The following is a 23,648-nucleotide window of genomic DNA, read 5'->3' as shown; positions in this document are numbered from 1 at the left end:
GGAGCTTTTGTTACTCAGACTTGGAAAATTTTCTGGAGTTGAAGCAGCAGTGAACCGTGAAACTCCCTTTGATGGCTTGTGGTGGGGTCACCGGGGCTTTCCCAAGCACACGCACTAGGCCCCTGCCCTCAGCTCAGGCAGGCAYTAAAGGGATGCTGCCTTCCCCAGGATATCCACCTTCAATAAATCTTGGTCTGGGATGCTGCACTGACAGGGTGGGGTTGATGCTGGGACACAGCCAGGAGGGCGACCGAGGGACCAGGGTGACTCCAAACACCCAGCACTGCTGACACTGCGAGCTGCTCCCACACCTTCCCATCTCGGAGACTCTTATTTTAAATGTCCAAGTTTCTTTATTAACCTGAGTATAACAAATATAACATGTACACAGTATAAAAATGAACACGGAACCTGACAGATGTACAGCTACAACACAAATACATGAACTATACAACGACCAGTTCATTGAATGACAATAATATATTAAGCATTTCATTGCTTGGAAAAAGCAAGTTTTGATCATAAAAATTGTATCCTGTACCACTGAAATTATACAAAGTACATTCAATACTGAAAAGTGACTCAACAGAACAGGACCAAGGCATGGCCTGGCTGCTTAGTGTTACCTTGGGCCAAGACTGTACAAAATTAATCCAGACGCTTTGCTGGGATGAGTCTTAAGAACTTAGCAATTAAATTAAGAAGTACAAAGTGTTTCAGGGAGGGTATTCTTCTCTTAAAAGAACGTGGAACGTGCTTTTGGCAGGACCAACAGGCTTCGGCAACATGCAGAGGACGCAGCCTGGCACAGCTCTACGCAGGCTCYGAGTTGATGGGTGGCAGGTTTTGGTGCTTAAAGTACTGCACAACTTGCTGGGGCAGCTCTGCCAGCACAGCTTTGGCCAGGGTCTCCTTGGGGACCTGTGAGCCAAAGGGAACAAGCACCAGTGTTAGAACAGCCACAAGGAACCGACTGAGCAAACACGGCTGGGCTGTCCCCAACTCCACGTCTCAGCGTTTCATTTAATACCCCCTAGAATCTACTGATAGTCACCATTTTACACACCTGGGATTATTATATTCTCTACTAACCCTTCCCTCCAGGAGATAATTCACTGGTAGGGAGCAATAAAACATCCTGGGTAGGTCAGAAAAAMCAGGCATGAGTAGCAGGAGGTGAAACAGAAAGACCCAAGTAGTTGCAGAAAAGAGGAAGATAACCAAGCCACATCCTTGAAAATCAATCCCRTGCCAGCAACCCAGAGCTGTCTCCTGGGTGATTGCAATGGACCATCCCACGATTGCTCCCCTTGCAGGCTGATTTCCAGGCTTGACACCCCGTTTCTCCCGTGATCCCCTCCCCGCTGCCCTCACTCACGTTGCGGAAGTTGCGGAAGGGCACGAACTGGACGATGTCGCGCACGGCCTCCTCGCCGGTGTGSGAGTGCAGCACCCGGCTGTCCCCRTCCAGGAACTCCATGGCAGCAAAGTCAGCATTGCCCACGCCCACGATGATGATGGACATGGGCAGCTTGGACGCCTGCACCACGGCGTGCCTCGTCTCRTCCATGTCGCTGATCACCCCGTCCGTGATGATGAGGAGGATGAAGTATTGCTGGGCAGGGGAGGGGAAGGCAGAGGGTCAGATCCAGTGCCAGTGCACCCTCACTGCAGCCAGAGCCTGCACGTGTCGAGGGGTGGCAGGTCCCCTGGGGATTTGGGGGTGAGGTTCACCGTTTCYCAGAACAGCTGGCACCATTCCCTTTAGCAATATCCAGAAATTCAGATGTTCCTATTCCCCCTGGTTTTTGAAAGATCTTAAAACAAACAACAAAACAGCTCCCACTCCAAAATATCTTTCTGAATTTCTGATTTACTGTACTTAATGATGCAAAAAATCCTACTTCTAAACTGTACAGGGCTTCTGTGTCAGGGCCAGGAGGAGTTTGGGGTTGGGACATGAACCCCAAACTGGCTGGGAGATGAAATCCCCGCTCCTGCCTGCACACAGTGGGGTGTGTTTTGGGGTGCTCCCCATTGACACGTCCCTGAATTGATGGGGAGCATCTCCTGTACTGAACTGTGAGGCTGTGGGGACACCCCATGCTCAGGGTTTGTCCATCTCCTGCACACAGCCATGGGATGCACAGAGGGATGCAGAGGGTACCAGAGAGCTGTGGGATGACAGAGCAGCAGCAGTGGAACCTCTCCCCTTCCCCTGGAAAAGGAGGGGACCAGGTCCTGCAGAGCTGGGGGAGGACAGATGGACAAACACACAGACAGATGGACGGATGGTCCTGCTGGGCTCAGCTCAGCAAATCCAGAGCATGTGGATCCCCACAAAATCCCATCTCCTCCATCCCCAGGGAAAGTAACGGCTCAGTTTGGGCACATTACAGAGCTTGCGTGTGCTGGAGAAATGATGAAAMCAAGCACTTAAGAGCATTAAAGCCCTTTGTTCCGCTCCTCATTCTTTCCATTTCCTCTGAAAACCACTAGAGCAGCGTCCTGGAAAAGCAAAAGAGGGAGTGCTGCCCCAAGCCTGTTTTTCTGGTCTTCCTCCAGCCCACATCTCCTGAAACCTTCCCTAATCTTCTCTTGATGCTCTCCAGTGCTCTCCTCCAAGTACAAACAAGGCTGGATCAACCTTAAAACACAACCTGAGGAACCAGGTGTGAAGGTTTTCCCAAGCCAGACCCTTCCCCACTCCAGCCCCTTTTGATGCATTAGCCCTGCCTGCATAGCATGGCACAGAGTTTAGTTTTTTTCCAAAATACAAACTTTTGAGAGAAAATCATGGTTAAACATCAGTCTGTAGAGCAGGACTGCAATATCTGAGACTGGAGGATAAGACTAAACTTCAGGAGAGGACCTGCACTGGTCATAACTGGAAGCAGGACTGGGACCTGGYCCTRTGTGGGAAYCAGAATGGGAGGAAGAGTATAAAAYGTTGAGGGGAGCAGCTGATAATGAYTTTAAGYTGATTCTCCCCTTCYCTGCCTGGTCTCTCTGCTGGAAACATGGAAAGGGCTATTTCCCTTTGTTCCTTTYTTTCTGTGAAATCCGTAACAGGATCAGAGAAAAATGCTGGAAAGCATGAAGGAAAAGGGGTGGGGAGGCAGAGCTCATCAAATGTTTATCACAACGTATTTCAGAGGTCAAGAGGAGTGAGAGCTGATGCTGGGGATCAGCCTCAAAGCCCAGGGGCTGTGCAGGGGTGATGAGAATCACTATCAGCACGGGAGCAGTGGACACGGCCAGAGAGCATCAGTGGGAGATTCCCCAAGGAGCGATGACAGTTTTGGTGGTGTCAGTAAATGACAGTGGGACWGGTGGCACCCAGCCAGGGTGGCACCTCTGCCATGCCCCAATCAGGGCTGCTGGTGCACAGGGATCATGGAGGGTCYATGGCACACCAACCCAGCAGCACTTGCCCCCTTTCTCCTCCTTTCTCCTCCTTTTATTGTTCAAATGGCTGATCTCGGCATCCATGTGGGCTCCTGGGATGATTCCCGAGCCTTTGCTAMCGATACCAGCAATTAGGCTCGGGTGGGTGAGCAGGACTTGARGGGATTAGGCAGCATTAAACAGCACGAGATAAGAAAAGGGGTGCTTTGGATGCAGGGACCCTGCTGGAAAGGTGAGTTTTAATTCCCCAAAGCTTATTAATCCTTCCCCAAGAGCCAAATCGTGTAACATCTCTCTGTCCCTCCCCCAGCCCCAGGATGTTTTAGTCTCCCATCCCTTGAGAGCTGAGGGCTCTGTTTGTGATCTATGTTGCCATGGAAAAACTACGAGGTTTTTTGGTTTTATTTGAAATGCTGGGAGCGAGCGAGAGCGGGAGGAAGAGGAGGGCAGGGCCAGGCAGCCACCAAAACCGTCAGCACCAGGGGTGGCTTTGATACACGAGCTGGAGATGGGATGGAAGAGGAGAAGACCCCGGGGGAGTGAGATCCCTCATCAATAACGCTTTGTGCTGCCAAAAACCCGCCTGAGCCAAGCCAGGCTTGCCTCTGACGGCACTATTAGTGCCCATTATTTAAAATCTCCCTTGATTAAACTATTAGTGCCAGCGGAGGGGTGCAATTTGCATATGATTAGTGCCTCTGCTCAGTGCTGAGCCCGTGGGCTCTCCCTCCCCCACTGACAGCAACAGAGAAAATGAAAAAAAAAAATGAGGAGCGACCTGGATTTGTGCTGAATTAAACCAAATTCCGTATTTCCTTGTGCCTGGAGCTGGGAAGAGCAAGGCACTCGCAGCAAGGCTGGAAAAGGTCCTCGTGRGGAAGAGGTTTCAGGTGTGATCCTGCTTTGCTCCAGGCAGGAATCAGGGTGATTTTTTTACCTAATATCTCCTGTCATGCCAATGCTGATGCTCCAGTTGAGCTATTTTGGTCAGCAAAACCCAGGGGCCAGTTCTGCCATCCCCCATGGGCAGCCTGTGGCCACAGAGACCCAAGGGAGCTCTATCTTACAGACTTCAGACCCTCTTCCCTTCCCTACGAGAACACCCTGGTCACCAATGGACCCACAGAGAAAGGAAAGACACAAAACCCAGCTCAGGCTTGGTGTTCCCCTGCCCAAAGCCATCAGGMTTGCCGTCACATCACGGAATTCTTACAGACTTACAGATGCAGTTTCCTGCTGGGTGGCTTGAGCTGCAAAACGAGCCACGTGGTTGATGATGGGGGAGAAGTTGGTGGGTCCGTAGAAGCGGATGTGGGGCAGRCAGGCAGAGTAGGCTTGGACAATGCCCTCCACACCTTCAGGGAAAGCAGAGAAACCAGGCATTACAGAATGTCACAGCTCAGGACCACAGCAAGCMCAAGCAGGAATCACCAGCTCATGGTGTCACGGAGATGAAGTCAGATTTGTTCCTGCCCCTTCCCACCTGACTCATCCAGGTCCATCAGTTTCTTCCACCCCAAATTTATGAATACCCAGGCTTTGCTCTTTAGGCTCCTGAGAYGTTCTGTGCTAGGGAAGCCCTTGCAGTGCCCACAGTCAGTGAAGGCATTCCTTGGGATTCTGAAAAAATCTCAGAATCAGCCAAGCAGGAGAAGCAAAAAGAAAAGCAGCTCCCGGTCTGTGAACACAACCAAAAAACAGATAGGGAGGGTCCACGGTAGCCATTATCACTTAGGATTTGAGCAGTCCTTCAGCCATCACTGTGAGCAGCTCTCAGCTGCTAAATGGAGCGTTAAGCCTGAATTCCCCATCTGCTGAACAGGCCCTGTGCTTCTTGCAGCCTTGCTGGGGGAGCAGACGGCTGGTAGGACACACCAGACAGCAGAGCGAAGGCGGATTTTACACAGTCTGAATCCAGTTGTGTCCCTGGGCCTTCCTACACACCCCCAAATTTTCTGTGCTTTCCTCTGAGTGTGCCTTTGGCATGTGCTCTGCTTCACTGTTCATATCTGCCTCTGAATATGCATTGAAAAACCCTCATGATCACAGAATCACGGAATGGTTCGGGTTGGAAGAGACCTCGGAGATTTTCCAGCTCCAACCACGGGTGGTGATGGCACCCTCTAGATCAGATTGCTCAGGGCCCCACCCAACCTGGCCTTGAACACCTCCAGGGATGAAATGTTACTGAAGAAACACAGAGGAAGGACAGAAGGCACTGATGGCATCTGAAGAGTCCTAAGGACCTGGCAGCTGCTYACCTGAACAGAATGGATTCCTGGGATTGAAGTTAATGGCAAACTCATGGGATACCTGTGGAGAAGAAAAGACCCAAATTAACTTGGAGTTAGTGCAGGGCAGGCAGCTCACTATCAGTTTAGCTGATGCTGCAGGGCTGGTCTAGGTGTGATGCTCCCCTGGAGCAGGACCAGGTGGTCACAGMGTAATTGTCCATCCTGCTGGGCCAGTGACACTTCCCAACCCTCTCCAACCCAAAAAGCAAACACAGACGTGGCCAGGGCTGGCTGAGCAACACTTGAGGGTGAAACCGTTCCCCCATCATGGAACCTCCTGAAATTATCACAGCAGACATTCTCCTCCAGTTATCAAAGCAGGTTTGTCCAGGTGGTTTCCTGCTGGCTGCCCAGAGGGGAAGCAGGCAGAGGGGATGCTCTCAGCCAGTTGTSCCATCTCACCAGCCACCAGGAGAAATTACCTCATCCTACTACAGGCTACAAAGGGAGAAAGCTCAAACTCATCACAGGGAGTCCCAGTTGTGGCAGCATCTCCATTCCCTGTCTCTCTGCACGAGGATGGTGCAGCAGGAGGGGAGCAGGCACAGAGTGAGGTGTGTTAAAGATCTGGTCTGGTGTGTCAGGTACAATGGCAAATCCTCTGGGTCAGCATGAGGGTGAAAGGCAGCGTGGGAGGGGTGATGTGAATGCCTGAGTGTGATGGACACGAGTCCCAGCACAGTCTGGGCTGGTTTTCATTGCCCATGAACCCATCCCTCCACCACAGCACATCCAAGACTCTTCAGCTTCTCCACCAGCTCCTTTCCAGCTGAGATGGTCTTGCAGGAAGGTCTTGAGGGTCACTGGCAAGAGCAGAAGCCCTCACACCTCGATCCCTGGCCTGTTGCATTGGACTGCAGCTGCTTTGAGCTCATCTCTGCCAGCAAAGGCTGCAAAAGAGGGCTCCCAGTTTCCTGTATGAACCTCACCAGTACTGGTGTGGGCAAAAGCCTGCTCGTGGAACAGCCACCAGATGAGCAGGGTTAGACATTCCTCACTCTGCTCACTGCCCTTTAGGCACTTCAAAAAGCAAACAGACTCTCAGGAGCACCAAGGATGTGCAGCTGCCTCTTCCAGCACCTCTGAAAGCAGAAGGGGTGATTTTGGCTTTCAGGTCACCAGCTCAAGGACTCTRAAACAAAAAACTCCCACCCAGTTCGTGCCAGCGTTACAAAACAAGGATATTGTCTCCCTCTCGGAAGGGTGGAGGTTTGCTGAGCTTTCAGCAAGGGAATTGCTTCGGGACACGCACATTCCCAACGCTGGCAAAGCCAGTGTCCTCTGAGCATCGTCTGAAGGCCGAGTCCTCCCAGGCTGCAAACACAACACGCGTCTGATTCAGACTTTCCAATTAAGCTGGGCATTGTGTCCAAAGCAGCAGAAATTATTTTTACAAGAGGCTGTGGGGTGGGAAATAGCAACCAAACAAAAGTAAAGTTGACCAAAAGTCTTCCCCATGCTGAGAAGTTGATGGGTTGCCGGACCAGTGACTGGCCACAGCCTGCTCAGGTCCCTCAGGTCACACCACCAGTGACACTCCCAGCCCATGGGTTGGAGACAATCTGAGTGCAGGGCTGTGTTCTGTGTGCACCCCTTCCCACAGAAACCTTGCATTCGGGCAATAGAACCAAATCCAATTGATTTGTGGTTATAATGGGCTTGCTTCCTTTTTTTTTTTTTTTCACATGTTCAAAATTCTGCCACAAGTATTTATAGACAAAGCAGGCAGAAATATTTCTATGTTTTGCAGTGCAAAAGAGGGGTTTCTCTTTCTTTTAAGAAGCGATGAAGTGTTTTGAAGCTATGTTCCTCACTGTCTACAGAGCAGAACCCCTACGTGGCAGAAGTGTTGAAAAATCTCCTCTGGAGTTTCTATGAATTTTACATATATACATTTATATATCTGTATATATCTGCTAAAAAAAATCAACAGGAGGGCTTCAAAATAGCAAAAAGAAAAATATAAAAGAAAGGATCTCATTCCCTATTCAGCTTGCTTTTTGAAATCAATTTATGTGGAGTCCAGTTAAATGTAYATGGAGCACTTACAGGTATCCCATTCCCCAGTAACTCACAGGGAGAAACTTTGAAACCACCCCAAAGGGTACCACCAACATCACAGATGGTTCTCTGCCACCCCCCAAGGAATCCCACCCCTGCCATGACTCAGTTTCCCTATATAAATACATAAAAGGCAAAAGGATGGGAAGCCTTGGGGCTTCCTTTGGCTGACCCCATCTCCCAAACCCAGGTGACCTGTGGGGCTCCAGCATTAAGAATCCAACCCTCTCCGCTGCTGCCTTGCCTTTGCTCATCCCCCAGAAACCACAACCCATCTGCTCCCCTCTCCTGTTCCCTACTAGGAAACCACTCGAGGCTCTCTACAGAGCTGTTACACGGCAAGATGTTCTTTGACATTTCCAACGAGACTTTTGTGTGCAAAACATCTCGCTCCGCCGGGCGCCCGGGAAGCGTTGGGGGAGCCATGGCAACGGGAGCACAAAGCACCGTTTACACCACTTGTATCTCTTGGCAATCTTCACCTGGGTCCATGGGTCCCTGCTTTCTCTCCACCACCACCACACAGGGCACGGGTTTTCATGAAAAGCTGCTGCTCTGGCTTTGAAATTACCCAGCGAGCCTCAATGGTCAAAAAAAATCTCTTAATGGGTGAGTGGAGCCAGTGATGCTCAAAGTGAGCTGGGGAGAGATGAAGCCCCAGGGATGGCCCCACTGATGGGTCATGGGTCACCTGTAGGCATGGGCCAAGCATGTGGGAGGGAGAAGCTGCTCCCCAATGRGGTTTGCTTGGGATTAGAAATCATTCTGGCAAAAAACAAAGTGTTTTTTTCTGGGAGTTTTTTACAGAGCACCTACAGGCCCACAGGAGGCTGCAGGAGGCACGTGCAGAGCCCCCAGCCAACATCCTCAACCCAGGACCCACCTCCAGCCTTGCCAGAAGGGCTGTTTCCAGCCCAGCAATGCCYTTCCCATGGGCACTGGGCAGGACAGGATGCTCTCATGACAATACCGAGCTGCTGTGCCCTTTCCATCCCTACAACATTTGCCATTCCCATTSTTCTCCCCAAGTACCAAACCCCTGGCAGCAGCTGGCTCTTAGACCTTGGAAACTGYCTACCTAGATTTTCCCTACCAAAGTGATAAAGTGACAGACCAGAGACATTTGCAGGCCAAGGAGGATGAATCAGCTCCAAAGTGCACATGGAGGGATCTCCTTGTGGCTGGCAAACAGTGAGAGCTCCCACTTGAGTCATATGAATTCTGGCTGGTGGGTGAGCAGAGAAAAGCACAAAGCCGGAGCGGGCAGGACATCCCCAGCCACGAGGGCTGGCAGGGATCAGCTTCCCAGCCCTGTTCCCAGCTGCTCATGACTTCTGTGCCCCGCTGTGCTCAGCCCAGAGCACAGCTCCCCTCCCACAGAACACAAAGGGCTCGCTGAGATTCAACCCCAGCCTGAAGCTGGGAACGCCTCAAAACCAGCGAGCAGAAAGAAAATGCACATAGAGGGCGTGAGCACAGAGCAGCCAAGAGACCCAGCCAGCAATTAATGATGGTGGTGTCCCAGCACATTGTCTGAGCTGTGAGAGGATGCTCCCCATCTGCCAGCCAGGCTGCAGGAACAGCCCCATTCCCTGCCCTCCAGATGGGCAGGATGTGCAGCTCAGCCCTTGCAGGACCAGTGCCTAACCCTAACCAAAGATCGAGGTGGATTTTTGGGAAAGCTCCTCTGCTTCAGTCCTTGCAGGCTCTGCCTGTGCAGCATCACACCAAGGCTCCCCAGCTCCCAGCCCCTTTCCAGACCTAGCTGCTGTCTGACACATTCATCCAGAGGCCTCTTCCCTTCCCCAGCATTGTTCCTGCCTTCTGCCAGGAAAATGAATCAAAGCCTGGCTCTGCCCATTAATGCCAGGGAGCTGCTGCTTTCCTGACAGTGTAGAATGAAGGAACGGGATGCTCGTGCCCCATCCCTGCCCCATTGCCCACCTCACCAGCTGAGATTCCACATCTGCCCATTCCCCTCTCCCCAGCAGCCTTTCCCTGACCAAAACCCAGCAGCTCTGCTCCCTCCCAGGCARTATCAGGACAAACCCATCTCCAGCACTCAGGTGGTCACAGCACTTCACCTTCCAGTCTGGCGGGAGCTGGGCACCGAACCCCAGAGCAGGAAACATCTTGTCCCTGAAGAGAAGAATGGAAACATATGGGTGTATTGACACACACAAAGCGGGCTTGCACAGCTTCTCCCAAAACACACAGYGCCTTTAAATGGGAGCTGAACACAGAATAGATATTCCCCCTCAAATTTGATCTTTAGAGAAAAAAAAGAGTCCAGCTTTGCTCTGTTTCCCATAGAGACCAGGAGCATCCTCTTGGCCAAACACACGCGTCCCTTGCAGGCATGTAACCCTGGAGATTTTAGAAATCGAACAATCCATTTTGGTCACAAAAGCCATCACAGTGAGAGCAACAGACTTGTGTTTTGTTTTCTCTGTCAGGCTGAGATGGTATTTTTCTGGTATTGTCTGAGGAACGAGGCAGTCTGGGGTCACAGCTCTGGCAGTAAACAGCGGGCTGAGGACACCTACCCCCAGCAGGGCATGTTCCACCTCTGCTAAAACTCCTTCCTCTCCACAGCAGCAATAGGGGGAGAGGAAGAAGCCTCTCCCAACCCCCTCCTCCCACATCCCAATGTGTTTATGGTAWTTAACACCCTTAAGGGATTACTGAGCCCTGGATCAAGGCAGATGCACCCCTTGGCAGATGCAGCCTCTTGGGCAGCCAAACAGGGGTGGTGGCAGAAGAACACGGTGCTTACGAGTCATAGTCCTGGATGATCTGGCCCACAGCCCAGATGGCCGACAAGTACTCGTTTGTCCCCAAGGGGTTGATGTAGTGCAAAGAGGAGGGTTCTTGGGGGTTCCCGTTGGAAGCTGTGAAGTCAATCCCAACCTGGAGGACGAGAGAGATGCATAAATCCATCCTCTGTAAGCCCAGAGACCTGCCCACCGAGCCTGTGAGGCACACACACAGCTCCCTCAAACCCCAAATCCCAAACTCTGAAAAAGTTTAACAAAATCCATTTCTCCACCTTCCCCGCAAAAAGCTGATTAAATACTACATTAGGCAAAGTCATTCACTCTTACACCTCCACTTTTCATCAATGAGCATCACAAAAGGTGTCTCCAAGAAGCCCCTACTCCTGGAAAAAGTCACCACCACCTCCAGGCTCAGGACTCGTGCTGCTCAACTCCCAGGTGCACAGGAACTGAGTAACCCCATGGACACCAAGGCAGCCAGGGCCATCTGGGTATTTGCATCTCAAGGTCTTTGCCCAAAGAATCCCAATCCTGAGCAGAGCTTTCCCTGCAGGCAGGAAGATCTGCTCTTCACCAGGCTTCCCCAGGGACCAATATACACTGAGATCTCAGGGGACTCTGTCAGCAAGGCACTCATCTTTCTCCCTCCTCAATTAGGCTTTCTATTTAAAGGCATTTGTAGAAATGCCTATCTCAGACCCAGATAAATCTGGCCAGAAGAGGAGAGATGCTGAGCCACCCAATTTGATCTGACTGGGAAGGAAGAGTTGGGAAGAGGCAAACGGGCGGCGTGACTGCATTTGACTTGTTTGCTTAGCAAAGAGGCAAAACCCAAAATAACTCCATGGGCTAAATCGAGCTCAGGGATTCTGAGGGAGATTTTGCTCCGTATCCGTGATGGGAGAGGACAAATGGGAGTTTGCCTGAGAAGGGACCTTGGCCTGGCTGGGGCAAGAAGACATCACAGCACAGGATGTGCCAGCACCCTGTGCCAGGGGGGCTGGTAAAACAGGCATGGCAGGACAAGGGGATGCATTTCTAAAACTGTGAGATGCAGGTTTGGATTGCAGATAAGGGAGAAGTGCTGTACCATGAGCGTGCTGAGGCACAGAGGAGCTGTGGCTGTCCCATCCCTGGGAGTGTTCAAGGGTGGGTGAAACTGGACAATCTGGGACAGTGGAAGGTGTCCCTGCCCGTAGCATGGGGTGGAATGAGATGACTTTTGAAGGTCCCTTCCAAACCTGACTTATGGCTCCATGAAAACCCAGCTTCTTCCTCAAACAAACTGCATGGCCTCACCAAACCTGTGGCACACCATGGCCAGAAAGCAAGAGGGAAACTGAGGCACGGGGTGGGGGCTCAGTGGGGGTCCTGCCTTCTGTCCCCACCATTTTCCTCACTGGGGAGGACAGCAGTGGCCATTCCAAATTGCACAGGGGTGTGTGCAGAATCCTGCTCCCAGCTCAGGTGCTCCTGCAGAGTTGCACCCTTTGGAAACACCCTTTGGACCAAAGGTGCCTTGGGAGGAGGAGGAGGAGGAGGAGCCCTCCAATACCCAGCAGATCTTCAGATAGGGGGTGAAGATTTCTGCATTCAAACCTAATTCACGCAAGAGCTTTGTACTACCAATGAACTCCCYGATTTTCTCTTCTAGTCACTCTCCAGCACCAAGACCAAAGCACACAGAGGCAGAACAGCACACAAAAAGCTCTCCCAATCATTGCTGTTCCTATGGCAACTCTTCCTCCTCCTCCTACTCTTCCCCCATCATGTTTTCAGATAAAACAACAAAATACAAACTGAACTAACTGCGAGTGCCTGCAGCTCTCTGGATGCTGCACCAGGAAAGTTTGCAGAAATTGAGAACCCCACGTCTGCAYTGTGGCTGTTTCACTCAGGATTGTCGTGATCGTGCTTATTTACTCCTGACAAGCTGTGGTCCAGGTTGAAAGAAGGTGGAAATGCCAGTAAAAAGGCARAAAAAYATCTTTTTAACAWCCCAAAGCCTTTCACGTGGCTTCAGAATAAGGAGAGCTTCTTTAAAAAAATTAGGGTGGTTAAAACCTAACATGGGGAAAGAAGTTGGTGACATTTTGTGAAGAGTCAGAAGGTCTTTTTGAAAGTCTGGCCTTCAGCCAAAGTCCAGCCAGCTCCCTTCATGCTACTGGATGTATCTGAGCATCCCCAGAATCCCCAAACCCACATGGTTTAGCAGCAAAAAGGGCAACTCCTCACTGTTATGGGAAGTCACCCCATGCTGGTGCCAAATCTCACACAGAACCTCCCTCCCCAGTTCTGGGTGTTGCTATTGCTGGGCAAAGAGAGGCAAAAGTCCTTACAGTGAACATCAGCTGGCAGCCTCCCAGGATGTAGTCCAGGAAGGAGAAGTCTCTGGTTATCTAAAAGAAAAACAAAAAGCAGTGTTTCAGCAATTGTCATCTTTGTCATAATTCAGGCTATGCAGGGCCTGTCCTTGGAAACACAAGGAAGGCAGAGGCAGAAGGGATGGGGGCAGCTGGAGAAGACCCAAGTTTAGCCAGGAAAGGAAAGGAAACATCTCAGTGACACACTCACTTTGCAAGACTTGACAATGACGATCCCGGAGTTCTTGTAATTCTTTTTCTTCTTTTGCTTTTTGGGGTTGATGCACTCCAGCTCGAGCTGTAACACACGAGACAGACCCTGCTGTGAGAGCAGTGCTGGGCTGTGCCAAYGTGGCTGCAGATGCCCRGGTCCTGTGGGTACCCTCYCTCCAGTGCTGAAGAGSAMGRTTTTATTGCCAGGCTATAGATTGCAAATCCAGAGGAAAAACGGGCTCAACACCTGCCTCTAGCACCATCATCTTGTGCAGTCCTAGACAGGGCACATCCATGCCTTTGTGCCTCAGTTTCCCCAGGAATCTCAGTGCACCACACACGGTGTTTCACATCCCACCACGCCTTGGCCAAGATCTCCTCCTGCTCTGCAATCCCAGTGCAAAGCCCTGCAATCCAGGGGTCCTCACAACACCCCTTCAGGCAGGAGGCACTGCTGAGGGTCTTGGCCAGCTCTTCACACGAAAATGGGGACACTTGTGGCACAAAACCCRTGTGGAATTGCACAGGACCTGCCCTCCTGGGGACCAGGCTGCYCCTGCTGCAGATGCAGCCCCAGCAGCAAGTCACACCTCCCCTYCTGGCCTCTCAAATCACAGGGCACCCCCAAATCATGGGTGCTGCTTCAGAYACCTCAGCAGAGCCTGATTTTCAGCAAAGTCTGCCTCAGCTCTCTCTCTAGCTAAGATGTTTTAGCTACAACCACAGCCTGGGTCACCCATGGGGCAGGTGAAAAGAGAAAGGAATTCAGACTTGGCTCCTTCTCAGCACAGGTGAATATTGCCAGCCCTGAGGAGCCCCATCCTCATTCATCCCCAAAACCTTGTCAGTACTTACAGGAGAGGCATCTTGGGCTTCACACAACCTGGCCACTGAGGTCTGGAATTCGCCGATGAAGTCGTGTCCCCCATCGCTGTCRTAGTCGTAGCACACAACCTGGGGAGGAAGGAGCACAAACCAKCCTCAGACACASSAACTATCTCCTGCAAGGAGAYCTGCTCAAGTCCCCAACTTCTYCTGCTGGAGACCCTCAAYAAGGTRGYTTTGGTTRTTTTGGAGSGTTTATTGGTTTGGGTWTTTTTTAATCAGCCACCCACGGGGGTTCAGATGTTTAACAGTCAATCCCAAAGGCTGATCCCCACAGTAAAGGCAGAGGGCTCCCCGTTACCTTTATCAKCTTCTCCATATCTCCATCACACAGTGACACCAAAGGCACAGTGAACGGCTTCCAGACAGGGTCCAGGGTGTATTTGATCACCTGGGGTGGGAGCAGGGGGACGCTGTCACATTGGGCACATCCACAGGGAGATGGGGACAGAGCAGGGACACTGAGCCATGTTCCCAATGAGCCAGGCCAGGCAAGCTGTCCCAGCCCTCTCCTGCCTCCCTGAGACACAGCAGCTTCCCCTTCTCAGGCTGCAGCACGTGTACAGCAGGTTTGTTTTCACTGCTTTGGGTGATTTATCCACCTCTGGGAGCAATTAAACAAAACTGCCTGAGAGAACAGCTGTGGCACGCTGGGCACAGCCATACCCAGAGCAGGGGCACAGCCACTCACCCCACATCTTCCAGGCCAGCAGCCCTTCACATCCCACTGCTCACCCCCTTATTCACTGCTCCCTGCTCCTCCCAGCACCCCAGCACAGCCTGCATCCATCTGGGCTCTGCCCACCGAGATGCTGCARCCCTGCAAAGTTAAAACAGCCCAGGGCACATCCAGCTCTCTTGTCTCATTTGTGCAACATCTGCTGCCCGAGCTGGAGAAATATTAATTGATGCTTTTTGACATTTCCTGAGAAAATGCAATCTCTTGGTGGAAACCTAAGCAAACTGGAGCGGGCTCCAGGCACATGCTGTGTACATCGGAGSTGCCTGCAGGGCAGGCAAAGATCTCCTTTCACAAAGGTGTGGTGCTCACAAAGAGAGATTCACGTGGATGTTAAGAAAGTCAGGCACAGGCAGCAAATTAACSCTTCTCTGTGCAAGGCAAACATGGGGGATATCTGTGGAGGACCTTGGATCTTTGCAGCTGTAGCAGCCACAGCACAGCTTAGATGAAGGGCTGGCAAAAGCTCATTTTAACCYTTCCCCACTTCTCTCCACCATCTCCCCAGGTCACAGCTCATCCTGATGCTCCTGYAAGTGGAGGGAGAGTGGTCCAGGCTCAATCTAAGCCCAGGATGAGCCTAGAGATTATCCTGGGCTTCAAAACCATCTCCCTCTCTGCATGCTAGATACAGCAGAGAGTACAGAAAAGACCTCAAGACTTTGCTGGCCTTGGTGAAGCTTCATCTGCTGGGGTCCAGCAGCCTCAGATGGACACCAGGAAGAGAGCAGGAAGGTTTTGAAATCCCTGGATCCCACCCTGCTCTACAGGTGATGGATAATGCCATGAAGGGCGAGAGGAGCTGATGTGAGGATGGAGGATGGAAGAATCTCAGCATCTCAGGTTGGAGTTTCACTCACCTCTGTTCTGTGAACCAGCATCCACTTCCCATCATCACCTGTCTTATAAAACTCCAAGAAGGGGTCTGACTTCCCAAAAAGGTCCTGGAGGGAGAAGAACAGGGTGAGTTACACGGTGCTGTGCAAGCAGCAACAGTCGGTCCAAGAGAGACGTTTCCCTGGCAATGAATTCTCTGCTGACACCCTCCCTGTCCTCATGGGGCTGGGTCAGACAGGCAGCACCCTGCCCACCTCCCTGTCCTGCTCATGAGAACACCCTCCATTTCCCACATTTTGGCACAGAGGGTGTGTTGGCACCCCAGCATGTGCCCAACAGCTCTCTGGACACAGACACCACCGAAAACAACCCCAGCTGGGAGGCAGCTGCGTTTGGGCTTGGGAAAACATCCGAAGCTTCAAAGGAAAAACAGAATTATGAAGTGCATGAGTGTCTTGGGGGAGAAAGGAAAAAAAAAAGAAAAATCCACCCTCCTACACACAGCAGTAAAGCAACAAGCAGAGGAAATCTTTAAGGAGCGAGCTGCCCTGGTGTTGACAGAGATCATGTAACACCCTCYGAGATACGCAGCCCTGAGTCAGTGTGCGCTGCCTTCCCTGCCAGCCTCTCCTCAGATAATCCCCCGACAAAGGGCTGCTGCTTCAGGAGGAATATGTACACACACACCACACACACCCCCCAGCTCGGAGCTGGCACGGGGGCTGCGCCGGCACCCGCAGCCCGGGGAGGCGGCACCGACGGGAAAACTCCAGCTCCTCTAGGCAGAACCTCATTCCCATTCAGAAAAAAAAAAAACCAAAAAACCCAAGAAGTTGCTAACAAGTAATCAAGTCCCAAAAATTCCAGACAATTTATCGAGAACTCGAGTTATTTCAGTTGTGTTTTCCTCCCAGAGGGAGGTGGGTGTCTGAGTTCTTCAAAGAGCTGGAGGAACTTTTTATGGGTTTGAAGAGGAGCTTTTTGGGCTTCTGAGTGATGCAGTGGGGATGTGAGGGGCTGTGCATGGAGGAGGAGGAAGCATGGGCACCCCAGGATCTCCTGTCCACAGCCAGCCCAGCAGATGGCAGMTGGGATGCAAGTGGGCTCTAGTAATGTCCCAGCAGAAAAGCCATCAACATTTCTATCTAAATCCTGTTTCTGAAGCCAGCCAGAAAAGTAAATCAGTGCAAAGTGTTTTGGCTTGGGGACACTTACAACCTGCTTCAGTCAAAATTCTTCTGGCAGAGAAGCAGACCATAAAGGCTCACAGGGATGCTCTCTGGTGAGATGAGGTTATTTTTTCCCTACCCTTTTTCACACGTTTGTAGGATGGAAACCCAAGTTGCTCCTTCTGCAGCACTACGGTCATAGCACAGCTCTGATCCTGCTCACCCACCASCTGGGYTTGGCACTGCCAGGCTTCACAGATGGATTAGAGAACCTGTGGTGGGTACCCATCCCTGCCTGTGCTGGCTTAACCTCCAAGCCAAGCTTTGTCAGCCCCAGCCCAGCGTGGGCTGCTGGAGGCACCGAGGGCAGCGGGGAAGGACGGCTGCAGCCATCCCACCTGCAGCAGCCTGGCTGGCAGGTCTGGTCAGCCTTGTTCTCTTCAAAGCAGGGTGGGAGATGCCTCCAAAGCCACAAGACTGTGGGCTGCTATTTTAAAACATCAAACCCACACGAATCCCACCCCTGCAAACCCGGGAGACGGGAACTGAGCAACCAAAGCAGCTCAGCAGAGCAGATCCATCTGCAGATTGGGCCAAGAATGAAACGATCCCAACAGGTTTCTGCACACCCATGGACGAGGAGGGCAGAGCTGGAGCTTCCAGCAGATTGTCACAGCTCCCTGTGTCACAGCTCCCTGTGCCACAGCTCACAGCACTCATCCCCCAGCCAGGCTGAAGCATCACCTGCTGTCCCCACCCCTGTGSTGGCACAGACAGCTCTGGGATTCACATGGTTGGTCCCAGGAGGAAATATTTTCTCTTCTGCAAGGTATTTTATCTTCCAACAACTCTCCCAAGAACTGATCTGACATAAGGTACAAGAGCCTCCGGCTGAATCTGCTGCTGACAATGCTCCCGCTTTGCAGGTTCAATATTTAAATCAAGGTAGAGAGCTGCAGATGGAGAGAGTGGATCTGTGACGGGGAGGAGGTCCTGCCTGCAGCTCAGAGAGGTCCCAGCCTCAGGGCAGCCACAGCAGAAGGGGCTGAGCACAGCTCGAGGCTGGGTTCATGGCACAGCTGCCAGTACAGGATGCTCACAGCTTTGGCTCGATGTGTACACAGAGGATGATCCTGTGACCCCAGCACAAAATTCTGTGAGACCCAATCCCGTCCTGTGATGTCTGAGCCTCCAGCCATGCTCCCCAGCTTTGTGCTGCGTGGTACAGAGGGTGTAATGCTGCAGGCTGCAACCTCACCCCTGGGCTTTTTTTTTGCTTATCCACTTTTTCACTGTCTKTCCTAAGTTTAAACAAATTTTACCCAGCTCCCACAGCTGCATTTCATCCATAACCAACAATGACCCAAAACTATTGGTTTTCACCCGATTTCCTTGTTCAAGGACCAGCTTAATTTGCATTAAGTGACCTGAGCATCCTTTGCCCATGAGCAGGACTTCGAGCACTGCAATTCTGTCCTGCACTATGGGAATTGGCAAAAAAACCCTCGTTAGTTCTTGGTGACAGAAGGCCATCATTGAGCACAATCTTTCTGCTGACACCTACAGAAGAAATGGAGTTCTTTGTTATTTCTTAACAGGGCCACTCGGCTCCTTGCAGTAGGCAATGTAAGCAAAAAGGTGAGAAAACAGCTATTCCCAAAAGGTGGGAAAAAACRCTTGGATAAATCAGATATCCGTTCAGTCTGGACAATGGGACTGGACAAACAACATCTTCCACCCCAGCAAATACCCTTCTGCCTGACTGCTTGCTTCTCCCCGTTTTCAAAGAAACTGAGGGCCATCCTGCCAATAACACAAGCTCTGGAGAGACTAGGAAGAAGGAAAAAATAATATTCCCATCCATTGCTTAGCAACAGCACTGGTTCAAGAGGAATAGCTGTGGTTGCCTGGTAAATAAGGTCAGAAGATGCCGTTCAGAAAGGCTCGCTGCTTCCTCTGCTTCACACCCAAAGCAAAGCTCGAGTGTTACCTGGCTCTGTGAGATTCACACTTCTCCCTCAGAGAAGACAGGCCCTACAGTTTGGTACAGARGCAGAAGTTTGAACCATTTCCAGAGGGGCTGAGGGTGACAAGCCAGGAGCTGTCACACATCTGAGTTATGGRGTCAAGGGGCACCAAAAGTTCCAGCTCTGGCAGGAGGCATTCCCAAACAGCTGCCCCTGAAGCAGTGACTCTGCTGTCTCTGGGACAGGGTAATACCCAGATCCTGTGCCACACAGATCCTTCCATCTCCASGTGTGTGACAAAAGAACCAATGCCGGGGAAACTGAGGCACAGCTGTACCCAGCAGCCAGCAGGTCTCACCCAGTTTCACCCTGATTTTTTCTCCAGTGGGACTGCTTTTTTGTCACTGTTACACCCAAAGCAGAGATTTCTTTACACTGCATTCCCCTGACACAGCTCCACTCACCTTTTTATCCAGTTTTCGGCCAGCCATGCTCAGAGTGATCACCCTGTTATCCGAGAGCTCCTGGGCAGCTATCTGAAAGAGATTGGAAGGTCACGTTCATTTTCAGCATWAAAAAAWKWARSTWTYKGKWAAAAAWYTCATYCMYTTTYTTGGGTGTYAYGCTGGACTTGTTCTCACACAGCTTTTCTGCACCARGGCTCGTTCAGGACCTGGAGAAACCTCCAAGGACCCCACCAAGAGGAAGCAGAAACCATATAAACCCCTGCCAGCAAGATGTGCCACCTCATCCTCCACATCCCAAAACACAGCCATCCCATCCCTTAGGGGAGATGCTGATGGAGCCCAGGACTTGAGCCATGTCCCCAAAAACATCTGATGATGCAGCCTCAAGGATGAAGATCCCCTGATTGCCCCTGAGGAGCCACAGCAGGCAGGAGCACAGCCCACACCACTTCAGTTCCAGGCTTTATTCACACGTGCTCCAGAAGGGCTTTGGCTGCCAGCCCCCAGTGGGCCAGTTTTGTCTGGAATATGGTCTAATCAGTCTCTTGGTATTTTAAGGGAATGTTTATGACAAAACCCCGCATTTATTCACTTTTATTACAAGCCGTTTTCTGAATCACTTGCCTTTTTTTTTTTTCCCTGCCCAAGCATCTGCTCCCCACCTCTCCTTCCTCTGATCTCTTGGGGTGGGCTGAGCTGTTCCCCAGCATTCCCAGCTGCATTCTCCTTCTCTCAGGGCAGAAGGCAGCACAGGAACAGCCAGAAGCACAGCATGGGCATTGTCCTTGTGCAGTGTCCCAAGCATGGCTTTTGCTGGCTTTCACAAGGGGCTGTCCTGCACTGAAGTTATGCAGCCTCATTACACCAAGGCTTTTAGAAAAAATTGCAGAACTCCAGGGGACAATTTTCTACAGAACAAGCAATCAGAGGGTTATTGGCACTTAGGAGAGCCAGGGAGTGGGAAGAGATGAGGAGACAGATGCAGCTTTGCCTCTGCCTGGGCAGCTGGGTGAGGGAACGAGCCATAAATTCTGGAAACCCTCCCAGCCTTGCCATTTGGTCCATAGAGGATCCATTCATGGCAAATGAACCCAWATTTTCCCCTCTGCTCCATACAGAGGTTCCCTATTGCCATGCCATGGCATTGGTTTGCTCTCCCACCTCCTCCCAGGTGGGTGGAAACAGCCAAAACCAGCAGGAGGAAGAGGAGCTGCAGCCAAGTGGATGAAGTGGATGAAATTTGCCCTTTCCTGAGCCCCACAAAAGCGTGTCCAGGTTCTWTCCAGCGTTCCAGGGCTCACTGTAGGCTGTGTAAAGGCCAGGCTGTGCAGACAAGCCAGGAATGTCCTTGTGCCACCCTGCCACAGGCTGCTGGTGGCATCTTCTCTTGGCCAGCACAGACAACAACAACATCCCTACTGCTGTGCCAGCAGAGGCATGCAGCAAGATTTTGGGATTGATTTCTACAAACTGAGTTTTGCTTTGGGATCTTCTCTCTTCAAACCTGGGGACAAAGTCCCATCCATTCAGCCAAGGTTCTTCTTGTRGCATCTCAGTTAAGAAAATGGCAAAACTGAAGGGAATGAGGGTGAGGAAGTCAGGTTTTGGCTCCAAACTCCCTGCTCCTCCAGTGATGTCCACAGCCTGTGCTCCAGCACTGTGCCAAGCAGCAGTGAAAGGTGTCCACCACACACAACCCACACATCCCCGAGTCCAGGCCATGACAAAAACAAAACCCAGATCAGGAAATTGTATCAGCTGTGAAAAAAGAAGCAGATGTCTCTGCCCCCTGRATGTCTAACGACACATTAGTGACAGAACAGGACCTTCATTTTTTTTTAAAGCATGTAACCTTTGAACTTGACTGGAAACTTTTCCAGCTCTCCCCACTCAAGCATGGGATGGGATGTTGAGAGCCTTGGGAATAGCCCCGTTTGGGAACCTCACTGCAGCTTTTCCTCTCGCAGTTTAACACCAACTGCGGCAATTAAGAGAGAAAAATATCTTCCTGTAAAGCAACAGCAGTGGAGATGCACCAAGTCCTGGGCTTTTAAACCTCTCCAGTGCTTTCAAACCTGACATAAGTTTAACCCTTTACTGGCCTTCCCTTCCACAACTTTCCAACCCAGCTGCGCATCTCACAAAACCCACAACACGGCAGAGATCCCAAAATGATGGGAGCCGTGGTAGAACAGAAACACACCTAAATTTAGTCTCTTCTTTTTAAAAAAAAAACACTGCTAAAGAGATCCGCAGCAGGAAGGCCACTGCCCGAAGGGGTCTGCATCAGAATCAGAGGCTGTTGCTATGAGAGTTGTTGCCATGGCACATCCTCATCCYACAAACAAAATCACCGGTCCCTGGGAAAGGAATGAGCCCTCTCACCTGTTGCTGCACCACAGAGGAGCAGGCTCCTTGGACCAGATAACAAACAGCAGCACAGATTTGCTTTGTAATTCTCCAGACTGTGGTCTTTTTTATTTCTGAGACTGAAGCAGAAGACCCACTGTGCTAAGCACCAGACAGACACCGGGCAAAACTGTCCCTGTCCCAAATAAACTGAACTACAAACAGACCAAAGTGGCCAGGAAAACAGGAGGTGAAGAGAAAAATATTCAGAAGGAACACCCCAATCTCTTGGAGCCCATGTGAGTGTCCTGCATTGTCCCCATCCACCCTCACACACTCAGCAGTAATCCAAAGGAGCAAACCCACCGTTATCATCCCCTTCCCAGCCGGCTTGCCATTCCCCAGAAGGAGGGTCCGTGTTATTTTCTTGCTGGAGACGATCTGGAGAAGCCAAAGACAATAAAACCATGATTGTACAAGTGATCAAAAGCAGACTCATRAGCAACTGATCATTGCTCACGTTAGTTAATTCAGATTAAACATTTGCARTAGTAGAAGAAAGGCACTGTGCCCAGGGGTGACTGTGAAAGTGGGAATGTCACCACTGACAGCCCAGCCATGGRGTGATGGCACAGGAGGATGAAACACCACCTCCCACTGAACCCAGGGACAGCTCTTTAGGGGAGGAGGTCAGTGGGACCTCACACAGACATTGCTGCTGCAATTTGCTCCCTGTAAAATCAGCACTCAATCCCTCAAACCCCATTTTTCCACACTTTTAACAGGATTCCTGCCAGCACCCTGCTTGCAGGCCACGTTTCCATGGGTGGATCCTGATCACAAGCTGGATGCTCTCCCCCAGCATCATTCTGGACCCGCTGTGCAGGGTCAGCAACCCCAAAGGCGTGTTCTCCCTGGTTTGTAAGAGGACAGACAGAATGAACTGGGAGATGAATTAAACCCCTGAGATTTGTCCCAGCTCAGTGAGTTTCAGTCTTCTTCAAATCTGGGGAATCTGCAATTTGTCTTTATGAGCTGCAGATGCCCACATGGAGATYCAGCAGCCTGCTGGAACTACCTGAGCCCTGATCCCATATCTAGTGGGTCCCCTTCGAGACCAGATGAGCTTTAAAGGTCCCTTTCAGCCCAAACCATTCTGTGATTCTGGCAATTTCAAAGCCAAACCCCTTTCCAGTTGTGAGGAACCAGTCAAGTCCCAGTGCCTTTGATCCACAGGAATCACCAGGCAGTGTACAGATCACCAGATCTTTGTACAGGCAGGACAAAGCTCCTCACAGAAACCATGTGAAACCAAACCTCCATAGCAGAAACCATGGGCACCTTCCAGCTCAGAGTCTGATCCCTGCTGCATTTCCTTTGGCCACAGAGGTCATTACAGGCCTGTGAATGATCCAATGTCCTTTTAAATCCTACTACAGACCTCATTAGCTGTCCTAAGCAATCCAGCTAATCTGACAAAGCTCTGGTGCAAACTCAGAATTGAAAAGTCAGATTCTCACTGCGCAGTTGTTGCTGCCCACAGCTGCTCTGTGAGAGTTTATGGAAACATCTCAGCAGGCAAATTCCAGCCAGCAGGAAACCTACAGCAGGGTGGCTGAACCCACAAACCCCCAGCCACTTGGGTTCAYCCCTCTCCTCACCCTTGCACATGTGCCACCCCTCCAGGCCACCTCTGCTCCACAATTGGGCTGCAAGCTCATGCTGGCCACAGGGAGAGGAGGTTAACAGGATTTCAGGGAAAAAAGGGAAATTAAAGGAYTCCTCCATTCCAAGCTGGTGTCTTGCTGTGGACTCAATGTCACCGAGAAGCTGACATGGGAACTGCTGCAAAAATTGGGCACACACAGAGCTCAAGTTCTCACAAGCAGCCCTTGCTGAGCTGCCCCACACTGGAGCAGCAGCAGAACGAAAGGTGAAGGGTGGCTTTGGGCTGACCCACTGCACACAGCCCAGGGCTGCTGCCTGCACTGCCTCTTGACTTCTGCAGGARCAGAATTAGCTCATCACAGAGCACTCCCAAAATTCCAGCCATTAAACTTCAGGCTCTGTAAATGTCAGTGCTCTTGTACCGCATCACGCTCTCGAGCTGGGGGTGATA

The 23,648-nt window shown here is 51.2% G+C and overlaps 1 protein-coding gene across 4 annotated transcripts in view; it reads right to left on the bottom strand.

The window, feature by feature from the left end:
- Window positions 1–311: 311 nt before the first annotated feature.
- Window positions 312–23,648, bottom strand: part of CPNE2 (copine 2) — a 40,585-nt gene continuing 17,248 nt past the window's right edge. For all 4 annotated transcript variants that reach the window (XM_057376355.1, XM_057376357.1, XM_057376354.1 and 1 more), the window contains exons 4-16: window positions 21,896–21,970; window positions 19,178–19,249; window positions 15,601–15,684; window positions 14,303–14,392; window positions 13,972–14,070; window positions 13,115–13,201; window positions 12,880–12,939; window positions 10,540–10,673; window positions 9,848–9,902; window positions 5,670–5,721; window positions 4,630–4,763; window positions 1,379–1,615; window positions 312–921 (exon numbers count right to left, since the gene is read on the bottom strand). In XM_057376355.1, coding sequence (XP_057232338.1) covers window positions 814–921; window positions 1,379–1,615; window positions 4,630–4,763; window positions 5,670–5,721; window positions 9,848–9,902; window positions 10,540–10,673; window positions 12,880–12,939; window positions 13,115–13,201; window positions 13,972–14,070; window positions 14,303–14,392; window positions 15,601–15,684; window positions 19,178–19,249; window positions 21,896–21,970 — 1,287 coding nt within the window. In that variant the 3' untranslated portion in view covers window positions 312–813. The remainder of the gene's footprint in view (window positions 922–1,378; window positions 1,616–4,629; window positions 4,764–5,669; window positions 5,722–9,847; window positions 9,903–10,539; window positions 10,674–12,879; window positions 12,940–13,114; window positions 13,202–13,971; window positions 14,071–14,302; window positions 14,393–15,600; window positions 15,685–19,177; window positions 19,250–21,895; window positions 21,971–23,648) is intronic.

This window comes from Malurus melanocephalus, unplaced genomic scaffold, assembly GCF_030028575.1.
Source record: "Malurus melanocephalus ecotype Western Australia unplaced genomic scaffold, MMel_1.1 scaffold_278, whole genome shotgun sequence".
NCBI lineage: Eukaryota > Metazoa > Chordata > Aves > Passeriformes > Maluridae > Malurus > Malurus melanocephalus.
This window is presented reverse-complemented; position numbering and strand designations above follow the sequence as displayed.